This window comes from Alosa alosa, chromosome 11 (genome assembly GCF_017589495.1).
Source record: "Alosa alosa isolate M-15738 ecotype Scorff River chromosome 11, AALO_Geno_1.1, whole genome shotgun sequence".
NCBI classification, from domain to species: domain Eukaryota; kingdom Metazoa; phylum Chordata; class Actinopteri; order Clupeiformes; family Clupeidae; genus Alosa; species Alosa alosa.
In genome coordinates, this window is record NC_063199.1 from 8,350,098 (window position 1) to 8,362,365 (window position 12,268).

A 12,268-nucleotide genomic window follows, 5' to 3' on the forward strand; every position below is an offset into this window, starting at 1 on the left:
TCCTAAAATGATACATCAGATGACACAGTCATGTCACTGGTACTGTACTTGTAGGGCTACATCTATCTAACTTGGTACAATAACAAGGTTTATTTGATCATACATGCTGTAGTGTAGCAGCCAGTCTCGTCCAACCGTGTAGCTGTTTGTGTTTGTTGTCCATCGTATTCACTATTAGTGACTCTTTGTGTGTGTATGTGTGTGTCCACAGCTACCGTTACCAGTGTCGGAGGCATTGCCCCCAGAGGACCTTTGAGGACCAGGACAGGGGTTTGTGCCAGGGATGCCCGTCCCAGTGCGCAGACTGCCGCAGCAGCACCCTCTGCCTGGCCTGCCAGCCAGGCCACTTCTTGCACGGTACGGTACAGTCAACGCCTCCTCCTTCCCTCTCTGGGTCTCTAACCGGAGGAGCATTCAAGCAGTGATCACTCGGTGTGTTTCTCCCTTATTGATCTTCTGCAGTGGTACCACTGCAATAAACCCTTCATGAAGAGTTTCATTGCCCTTCTCTGGGCTTTGAACTGCAGGAGGATTTATAAAGGTGGGGTTCTTGATTCTAGCAAACTGGATATGTTCTGCTCAACAGAAATCAAACATGACTCTCCTCCCTTCTATACTCCTGAGGCAATGTGTTGATTGGCTTGAATACTGAATGGCTCAGTCCAATGGCTCAGTTTGTTTCTCACTTACACAGGCGATCTATCAAGTGCTCTGAGGACTGTGAGGTGAATGTAGCTGATTTTGACCAAACATGTTATATAGATTATGAGAATTTACCTTTAAGTTATGACCTATCGATGCATTGCTCTGTTTTGGCCCTTGCACTGGTAATTTGGGTCATAGCTTGAGCAGTGGCTCTTTCATTTGACAGGTAAATTATTACTGAATGCAAATGAGTTCAATGCAAAACAGTGGAATGAAGAACATGCATAAAGACATGGTAAGGAAGGCCATTTATGGGGTAACAAGGATGTTACAGTAATACTATGTTACAACGGTGTTGTCAGACCCATATGTGTATAGATGGATAGATAGATCCATCTATAGTATAGGCCTAGGCCCTTTAGCCTAGGCCTATACTTACTGTTCAGCTGTCAGATAGTGAGGCTATTCAGTTTTCACGTTTTTATGAACTTGAAAATTGAGTCAAAGGCTGAATACTAGTGTGTAGTTTTGCAGATTTTGTATTGGGTTATGGCATTATATGGGGTAATGGGGTTATAGTGACATGTGTACTGAAAAAAAAAACATAATAATTTTTATGTAGAAGTCGTGATAGTTGTTGATTAAACAAGTCTGCCCTCTGCTGGTTACTGTAGTAATTATCCTTGAGTTACTATTTCTGTTTAGAGAAATTTAGAGAGCCTAGGTTTTGTAGACATGCAGTTAAATGGGGGTCCATTACTACCAGGCAGGGACCATGTCTTGGATATTATCTTCATCTAACACAGGCACTGCCACTGGGATAGCAAGGGCAGAAGCCTGTATCTTTTAAAATTGTTGGCTGGCATTAGCTCCCCTTGGTGAAATGCACTCAGCAGGCCTAGCTTAGCATTAAAGGCTAGTGACTGTGAATGTAAGTCTAAGGCTTTTAGGCTTGTATTGTGAATGATAAATAGAAAATGATTAATGGCCTTGATTTTTATGTTTTAAAATGTGACATGCTATGTTCTCCTTCCTTCCTTCCTTCCTTCCTTCCTTCCTTCCTTCCTTCCTTCCTTCATTCATTTATTCATTTATTTACCCATCCCGTGTCAGGTTTTGACTGTGTGAAAGAGTGTCCCGAGGGCACGTTTGGAGATGGCAGCGGGTGGCGTTGCCAGTCCTGCCACACGTCCTGTCAGACGTGCCACGGCCCACACATGAGGGACTGCGACCTGTGCCCAAGTGGCACCCTGCCCGTTTACGGCCAGTGCCCTGTGCCCTGCCAACAGGGACAATATTTTGACGGTGAGTGCAGCCATGGACGGATTATGAGCCACTGGGCACTGACATGAAAAGGGCCCCCCTGCCCACCTCAGAAAGTTAGAACATGTCCACATATGACATTACACATACATGTCGTTAAACCAAACACACACAAGAGTAAAATCTACTATCCAATGTACAATGTACATTTTTTTGAGAGTAAGTAAAAATAATAAGACAAAGGGCCCAAGGAGCACAGAATCTCCCAGCAGAAAGCTTCATTAAAGCAGGGACTGATATGGGCAAGACCTTGACCAACAGCTACAGTTGTAATACTAATTCAAAGTGAGTTATTCAGTATACTTGCATGGAACTTACGTAAACACTACTCAAAATTGATCACAACAAGTGTCAAAAATTAAATTCAAATATAGCAGACATGTCATTGACAGACATCCCAAGTCTCCCGGAAGTTCCGGGAGTTTTCCGCATATAGCGGCTCCCTGACACCTGCAAATTAGATAAAATCAGAGAATGTCTAATAAGGGGAAAACTGCCACTCTCGGGAAACTTCTGGTTTCTGAACTGGTTGCAGTTCCTGTTATGGTTCCACGTGAGGGCGCTCACGAATAAGTGCAGAATGAATGGAGATCTATGGAGCTGTACCCCTCAAAATCCACTTTTCTCGGGATATCATTTTTTGTCTAGAAATTTGAATGTTGCATTCGAAAGAGGGGGCAGAGAAAATACACACCGCTAAGTATTATATTTTTTGAGTCACTTATTTGTTCTAAAAAGCCTTTCAAATGCGTCAATGACGTCATGCGAGGTGGGGGACGAGGAAAAAAAAATGCGAAGAGCAAAGCAAAGTAGTCTGTAGGCCTGGGCCAGGTAGGCTCGTTCAGTAATCCATCCCTTAAACGCCTTCTGTTCATGATGATGTCTAGCCAAAGTTTGCAATTGCAACATACAACACCCCTGTTTTCAGACGCGATACTGTAGTGGTTCTCCGGTCGCTCTGCTCTGTTTTAAGTAGGCTATGCACCGAGCCTAGTTTTGGCAGATGGCGCTCTCTTGGTCGCCTCTGAAAGCAGTGTCGTTGCCGTGGAAATCCGAGATAACAACTCAACATGTTGACTCAACTGACAAATAGAGGCAACGCAAACAAATAAAAAGTCTAAAGTCTAGGCTAGGCTATTAGGATGTGATATGATAAAGCAGACCTTGCATTGTGCAGGCTATAGGAGGATATACGCTACAGTGAATTCAAACACAGTAGGCTATATGCCAGGGTGTTGTTTTGAAAGTCAGGTCTTCAATTCTAACTCTTATTTTACAAAACTAACCACGAAGAACATGTTCCTAAATTAATGTCAGCATCTGCGTTACAGTTTTTTATGATTGCTTAAAAACTAAAATCAAAAGTATTCCACAGTTAGCGAAATCTTACACTCAAGGAGCAAAACATCCGCCTAGATTTGCACAATAAGCACATTATCAGCCTCACACTTTTTGCAAAACACTACATACATTGATTTATGTACTTTTCTCACTTTAGACAGAAATCTCCGATAATGTCTCCTCTTTCTGATTTCAAGGCACTATCTTTCAAAATACATACCCATAAACCAATTGATTAAAGTAAAGTCTTTTATTAAAGTATAAGTATAAGAATAGTATAGTATAGTTAAAGTATTTTAAAGGTGTAAACATAGTGAACTTTTAGGTGCACTGCAAGTGAACTTCAAGGTTCAAGGTGTCTTTATTATCTCCAAGGGGCAATTTGTTATGCAGCCAGCAGAGAGAGCATATTCATAAACAGACATACAACATGAGGGCTCACCAAAACAGTGGACATAAAATACAACATAAAGTAAACTATAAATATAAAAACATAAGAACATAATAAATACTACTTGTAAAAACCCTCAAATGAGAGTGTTTAAAAACCTGGTGACTGGGTATACAGTGGGCAGTGCTTCGATTTGGCCAGCTTCACTCGCGGTCCGCGCGTGGGATCACGCGGTATCACGCGACTTTAATTTGTATTTTTCCAGTGAGACGCTGCAACAACCCAAACAACCGTAGATGGCTCAAGTGAGCAGGGTGTCTCAAAAAAAGAAATGGAGCCTGGAAAACCCTACACAGACTTCACTACAGACTTTAGCAGACTGGTTTAGAAATAATGTAATAGCCAGAAATATGCCTGCCCTGCCCTAATAAAGAAATATTTGGTTAACTGCGAAAGTGAATCCCGCTTGCAGCCGTAGAGACGCAGGACAAATTAAACATTCTGGTTTTCTCCGAGTGCAACGATGATAGACAGACATCATTTGGACAAAATATAGAGTATTAACCTCCGTTGCTCAGCCAAATGCCTTCCTGTTACGTCCTGTTATCACGGAGTTACAGGCGATAAACGATTTTTGATGGTCACAAGTTTACTTCATTAGGGACTGTTCGTTATTTATTTAAGGGGCTACCGGAGGAGTTTTGGGAGCATTAGTCCAAAAAGACGTGACCCTCCCTCGCCAGCAATACATTTTTCTATGACCCTCCAAAGTGATTATGAAAAAAATCACTGTCAACTTTTTCCGGGGTTTATCGCCTACTGTATTTTAACGTTTTCACATATTTGGCCATAAGCCGTTTATCATAGGCTATCACGAAACCAAACTACAAAGGCGAACACTTTAACAGGAGGAATTAATTGGGCATGAATCATGCTGAACGCTATTTCGCTACCTTAGAATAATAAGGTTCTATCTGCGTTTTGAGTAGGTACAACCGGGACGATTGAAACGGGGACGAATGAAACATTCCGGTTTTCTCCGAGTGCAACGATGATAGACAGTTTGGACAAAACATGGAGCATATTAACCTCCGTTGCTCAGCCAAATGCCTTCCTGTTACGTCCTGGTATCACAGAGTTACAAGCGATAAACGGTTTTTGATGGTCAAGTTTACTTCATTAGCGGTTAATTTTTTTGGATTATTAAAGAGTGTTTTTCATTTAAAGGTTTGACTTTGTGCTTATTCAGTAGAGCATTTAGTGCTCTCCCCAATCCCAGACGTTCACAGTGCATGTTTGTTTGTAATGGATGCAACCGCGAGATAGGCTATGCGTTTGACAATGAGTTGTTAACAGAACCAAGACATATAGCCCAGCAGCAATCTAGGGACTGATCGTTATTTATTGAAGGGGCCACCGGAGGAATTTTGAGTGCTTCAGTTGGAAGTTGCATGACCCTCTCTTGTCTGCTAGAAATTGTTCAATGACCCTCCGACAGAATTGTTAAAAAAGACATGACCCTCCCCTGCCAATTGTCTTCCGCATGCTACCAGTCCTTCCTTTTCAAATGTGTTGCGCCTGTTTGCACAATTTCACAAATAATCATATGTGATTAATAGTATGACAAAAAATCCCTGTGCAGAATGAATCAGCATGGGGACCGAAACAACGCATGCCAACTTTTTCCGTGTTTATCACGTATTTTAACTTTCCCCCGCTGTCTTGCCGCTTTTAATGTTTTCCCCGTAGAAAATCCCATATTTTAATACTCTCATAACAGCCCTGCCATCGGGCCTGTCTCTGTGTTGCCCTGTTGCTACCCCTTGCCCTTCCAACGAAACAGATGTCTTCAAATCATCGTTTTCCTTTGCTTGAAGGCTTAACTTAGAGTGATGTTAACCTATTTAAGTTTAACGGGCGCGATTGTCGTGGAGAGCACGATTCATTGGCTTGCATGTTCGGCCTTGTGTTCACGCGCGCACCTGAGGCTACTCAGTTGCAAGAGAAATAATTTCCCCTGTTTGTATGTTCACTGCAGGTTGGCCTACCATAACTTACCAACTCTGCACTGTAGACTGGCTATTTATATTTTTCTGTGAAATAAGCAAATGTATTTGTTCAACTTTATGAAGCAGAATTACGATAGGGTACTTGGAACATAATACATTTGACAAAGGACAGATGAATGTTGCTAGTGACAAAATATTAACTTTCAGTGTTTTACGATGTCTTTGTCATGGGGAAGTGTTTTTCCCCATGCATTTATTCTAGGTTACTGTCAGTGACTGCCGTGGAGAGAAGCGGGTTCTGTGTTTTTCGCTCATGTCAGTGACTGACGCGCAGAGAAGCGGGGTCTGTGTTGTGTTGTGTTGCGTTATGTTAATTTATTTTCATTGGGCATACCGTGCGTGTCGTCCCACAGTTCTTCAGTTCTGACAAAGCCAAAATTACTCCTTTTGAAACAATGAGTGCAGGAAGCGCGTTTGTATGGTTATATTGCTTGACGGGGGTCCCAAGCAGCTTTCAGCCATAAGGCTACTTTGAGAACATTTCAATTCACCCGACACTAATATTCAAAATGTTGAAAACTATTTCGCATAGCCTATAAAGCAGTTTAATTAAATGGAATGTTAGTTGTAAACAAACAAGCTACTTGGTGAGGCTTGGCCTCACAGATGCTTCGTGCCTTAGATGGCAGGAAAAATCTTCATGATAGGCCTATTAACTAACCACCCGATTCCGCTTGGCTGGGGAAGGGGGCCATCAGACAATTGTGCCCAGATAATCCGGCCCTTCCCCCAAAAAATCACACCTTCCCACCTCTGACATCTTAAAAGAAGTCAAGAGGACTCCTTACTCACAGACCTATTCACAAACCTGCGGTTTTGAAATCCTATGCAGCTACAGGAGCTTCCAATCGCGAGGAAGCAATTTTGCATTGTAGGCATAACTAACATGCAATAACGCCGCCAACAACAACCAAAACTAGGCTAATCATTGTCAACATGTAAATTAAATGTAACATTAGTGTGAATCAAATTAAAATGTTCTCTTTTGCAAACGTAGGCATAGTAACAGAATAATTTAATAATGTTACAAAGATACTACATCAATCCGTTTGTTTCATTGGGCTACTAGGCTATTTGTTTTGCCTTGATTCATTTAGGCTAGGCCTTTTTTATTCAGGGGCCAGATTCACAAAGAATTTTAAGGCTAAAAGTAGCTCTAACTGGCGAATTTAGGAGCAACTCCTAAAAAATAATGGGCGTGTCACTCCTAACTTCAGGACTCCTAATTTTTTTTCAAAAGTAATTCACGAAGCATTTTAGACCTAAATGTAGCACCTAAGTCTGGGACAGCTTAAGTCGAGAGGACTCCTAACTCACTAAGACCTATTCATAAACAGCTTTTCTGTGGCATTTTACGTTGCAATGTTTTGAAATAGCCTATGTGCAACAGGAGCTTCCAATCGCAAGGGAACAATTTTGCATTCATAAAAGGGATGCAATAACGCTGATGATCATTGTTATTTAAGAACATGCAGTGTGCGTAGGGTACCAAAACATCTTGCTCGTAAAAAAGCATCATAACGCACATTCTGGCGGGTCTGTTATTTACTGTAGGCTGCGCAAACCACATGCCTTTATTTTGGGCAAGCCTGCATTCATTCATTCATTCAACCTTTATTTATTCTCGGAGGGTCATTGAGGGAAGCCCTCATTTTCAATGAAGCCGAAATTACAGAAGCGAAGCAAAGCGCTCCACAAACAAGACAACATTCGAGGCCTTCTGTTGAAGAATTTTATATAAAGCCTGCGCTGACAGTAATCCTCCTGCCCCTGATAGGCCTACCACAGCTGTGGATAGTGTGGAGTGTTCAAGTAATAACACAATCCAATGTGTGTCTCAATTGTCCCCCGCTGACCACCTCACACATTTCTCTAGATTTTGCAACGAACTTACATGACACAATGCCATAAAATATGCCAGTTTTAGGACACAGAATAATAATTGTTTGTAATGATACCAGGTAGGCCAGGTATTGTCGAAGGTGCATGGTGAAGTGAAATTCTTACTTTGGAAAACAAACATTTGCCGATATCATCGCCGATCATCAGAATATTGCAACAGATTCTGTGTTCTGGACTGTAGGTAACTTGTTAAGCCAGTGGTTCTCAAACTTTTATTTCATTCCCCACTTTGATCAAGGGGCATGACTGATGATAGTGGAGATAACGTGTTATCCCGAGGCTTTTGCAAGTCAAGCGTCTTCGACGGTAGTCTATTAAAAATATAAGTTTTCGATGTCCCCAAACGGAGAGCCATACTTTATTGTTTTTAACGATCTCTATGTTACTCACAAAAATGTAGGCATGGGGACATGATGAAGTAGGTTATCCAACTGTCGTGTGTTAAATTATTGTGATTCACGAGCCAGTGGTTTTCAAACATTATCGTGACTTCGGACATCTAACTAAAATGCAACAGGCTCATATCGTCCTCGTGATTAGCAAAATGAGGACCAGTGTTTTGTCAAATTGCAAATAGCTATTCGTTTTAACTATTTTTTTTACAAAAAGCACTTCATACTATCTTAATCTTGGAATATGGGGAGGGAAGTGGCGCGTGTCTGCAGTCAGCCAAATATGAATGTAATTCTGCGGCATAAAGCAGATGTAATTGTTTATTGTACAGAAAAATAAAAATGACATGTCAAGCAGTCAATTGACTACATTGCAGTCAAGAAGTAGGCCAAATTAATTCTACTAAACCAAAACGTGGGTCATAGTTGTCTAAGCCTCTATTAGTAGCCTGTTAAAAACGCCGCCAGATAGTATTAAATCGGCAACAACATTGTTTTCTGCAGAAGCCTACCCAAGGCTACAGATTAATTCTGAACAGTTATTTCTCTACTGGCTCAATTATCACACCACTGTTTTGATTTATGTAGTTGCGTTAACCCCAACACTGACAATAATGTAGACAGCAAATTTCGATTTCGATTTTCGTGTAGTCAAGCCTTAAGCCATACCCAAGTAGCCTAAATCGAGGTAATGTTTAATTATGCATGATTTATTTTGTTATTGAATTCGTAGGCTGGGATTACTCTCGGCAACAATTATGTAAGGGACGGCAGGCAGAGCGATGTACAGTGGCAGAGCGACGCACAGTGGCTGAAAGTGGTACTAAAGCTTCACGCAGCTTCACGCCGCGTAATGCGCGAATGAAGTGGTCATTTGAAAGCGATGCCCACTGTAAAATAGTTCTTGTATCTATTTGTCTTACATCTGTTGGACACAGGCTTTTTTGAGTGTTCTGTTCTTATGCAGGGAAGGAATGTTAACTAAGGTAGCCCCAGCAATCTTGCTACATTCGTTAAACTCTACTATGGAGACATTTTTTGTTCTTCAGAGTTAAAGACCCATATACCAGCAAATAAAAGAAAAAGTGGTAACACTTTATAATAACTACACACAATTCATCATTTATTAAGCCTTTGTTACTTATTAGTTAATGGTTTGTTCATCATTAGTAATTTCTAATTTATCATCAGTAAAGCATTTGTTCACAGTTATAAATAGTTTGTTCATAGTAAATAAGCCTATATCTTAAATATGTTTATACATTATTGTTAATACTTAATAAATGATGCAATAATATTTTTTTTGATTAAGTAATATTTCCATTATTTAACAGTACACATGTACTAATGATTAGTTAGGGTGAGGATACATATTTTATAAACCACTTTCTAATACTATAATTAATAATTAACTCAGAAGTTACAAGTGGTTAGTTAATGATATTTTGTGAGCTCATCTAAAGTGAGGATGTTTTATGCCTTGCAACACATTTACAAATGAGTTATAAAGTTTACACTTGCATTTATTCATTTAGCCGACACTTTCACCCAAAGCGACTTACACATGTCAATGAAATTAAAGGGCAAGGCCACATTGGTGGACGCTGGGGTTTGAACCCCCAACGTTATGGGTTACTGCATGTTAACCCGGTTCCCTATCCACTACACTACCTCTACCCAGTGGTATTACAACAGTCAATTAAAAAATGTTATGTCAATGGCCTTCAATTTAATTGACATGTGTACGTCGCTTGTCTGCTAAATGAATGTGTGTTGCAAGGCATAGAAAGTCCTCACTTTAGATACTGTAAGCTCACAAAATATCATTAACTAACCACTTGTAACCCCTGAGTTAATCATGAATTATAGTATTAGGAAGTGGTTTATAAAATATGTATCCTCACCCTAACTAAACTAACTCATTAGTGCATGTGTATATTGCATAATTTATTAACAATAAATAAGTATTAACAATAATTCATAAACATATTTTAGATATAGGCTTATTTACTATGAACAAACTATTTATAACTGTGTGTCACAAATTTATGAGAATTAACATAGGAACAATGCTTTACAAATGATGAACAAAGCATTTTGTAATAGTTTGCAACTGGTTTATAATAAGAAAATTATTTCATTATAAGTGGTTGTTTCATTACTTATTAAGTATAAATCATGTACTTACAAACATATTTTGGATAGGCTTATTTACTGTGAACAAACCATTTATAATTGTGTGAACAAATGCTTTACTGATGATAAATTATGTATGAACAAGAAATTACTAATGATGAACGAACCATTAACTAATAAGTAACAAAGGCTTAATAAATGATAAATTGTGTGTAGTTATCATAAAGTGTTACCGAAAAAAAGGTAGAACAGATTCAATCAAACAACAGTAAAACATCTTCATAAAAGTGCTGTCCACACTCAAATGTGAGTTTACGGTAAAAGTACATGCCTTGGTGAGCTTTCTTACACACATTGTCGAAAACACAACTACTGGGTTCAAAAATCAGTCTAAACACTGGGCTACAGGTGATCCCTTGTCAACAACAGAAATGTTATGCAATGTAGCACAGAGAGGAAGAGAAAGAAGAGACACTGTTTTACAAAAAAGTGTTTATGAAATAGAAAACTGTCTGTAAATTAGTGTATAGGTTTGCAGATGTCGTATGGGGTTATGGTATTAGGGAAATGGGGTTATAATGATATATTTACTGTAAAAAAAAATGTATGATATGATATGCAATGATTTTGTGTGTAAGTAGTTGTACTTCACAATGTGGAGAGAATTTTTTTTTGCATTGAGTAGAAAAACCTGATTTGTCTAATGTGTTTTGTGTTGAGTATATTTAGTGTGTAACCGATTCAGACATAATCAGGTCATATGGTGGATGTGTTTGTGATATGATAAGATACTCGAGTTTTGATAAATAATTGTATAGTTTGGACTCAAGTGTTTCATTTAAAAAAAATCTGACAAATTCTACTTGGGTGTGGTGTTGTGTTAATTGTGTGTAGTGTTTTGGAAAAACGGGCCCTGTTTTAGCTATTGAAGCTATTGAAAAAAAACCTGTAAATCCAGTCAAATTAATAGTATGCAGTGTAGTTTTGTTGCAGGGAAAAGAATACTGATCTCAAATAGAAGTATTCTTTGTCTTTTTCTTGTCAGTGTTGACATTATGAAATTCCTTTCTTTAAAAGGAATTGACAGTGAATGCCATTACTGTGACGTGTCATGCAAAACGTGTTTTGGTCCAAAGGCTCTAGACTGTTCATCATGCTTTACAGGTAAGTGCACAAATAACTAGATGTACCGCATAGCGGTACAAAATATGACCGCCGCTCAGTTCTGTACATCCGTTCCGCGAAAATAAATCACACTTCAATTTGTCTCCATATTTTACTCCATCCCCCACTCTTGAAACTTTTGTGTATGCTTGTTTGGCATGCCTGAGTGTGTGTGTGCGGCTGCACAGAAAGTAGCCTACTGGTGCTGAAAAGGTGAATAGATTGTAGAATAGCCAAAGAAGATGTAGCATTGTTATAAAACCTTTAAAATCTCTAAACAATCACAAGTAGGGCAGTTCATCACAGTTCATCCATTGCAACTGGATTGATGAAAGGTCACTTACACCTGTAGGCTACATTGTATTTGGGAAAAGCAAAAGGTATCAGCATAATGTTATTTATTTATTTATTTTTATGTATTTATAAACAAAAACATCTGTCAGTTCCATGCCGTTTTCAACAGCTATCAAAAACAAAGGTCATTTTGGATGGATGGATTTTTTTGAAATGTTTCTTCTTCTACATAAGATTTTAGTCATCTTTAGTTCATGTAATACTTTATTGTCAATGCACAAATTAAGTAACAGTAGTCTGAAACGTTATTGTTAATGCACAAATTAAGTAACAGTAGCCTAGTCTGAAACAAAATGCTGTTTTACATCTAACCAGTGGTGCAAATAACTGACATGTCCAAATGGGCCTTGATGAAATGCGTCGCTAGACTGTTCATACACATTTTAACGGGCCAAAGTTGAAGAGCTTTTGTCCGTTATTGTTTGTGCAAATATAGGCTGATTCATGTTCCCTTGCATTGTTTAACTGAGGTCCATGGCTAGTCTGGCTTTCATCAGACCAAGCTCAATCTTTTAAGAAATCAAAAAATAAATAGCGGGCAGATCAGGCTG

At 39.2% G+C, this 12,268-nt stretch overlaps 1 protein-coding gene across 2 annotated transcripts in view; it reads left to right on the forward strand.

Moving 5' to 3' along the window:
* The window catches only part of LOC125304046 (proprotein convertase subtilisin/kexin type 5), a gene marked incomplete at its 3' end in the record, with an annotated part of 111,762 nt that overhangs the window by 17,149 nt on the left and 82,345 nt on the right, over positions 1-12,268 (forward strand). The window contains 3 exon segments of one of the 2 annotated variants that reach the window (XM_048258103.1): positions 212-357; positions 1,759-1,950; positions 11,277-11,363. In XM_048258103.1, the coding sequence (XP_048114060.1) occupies positions 212-357; positions 1,759-1,950; positions 11,277-11,363 (425 nt within the window). 2 annotated transcript variants of the gene reach the window in all.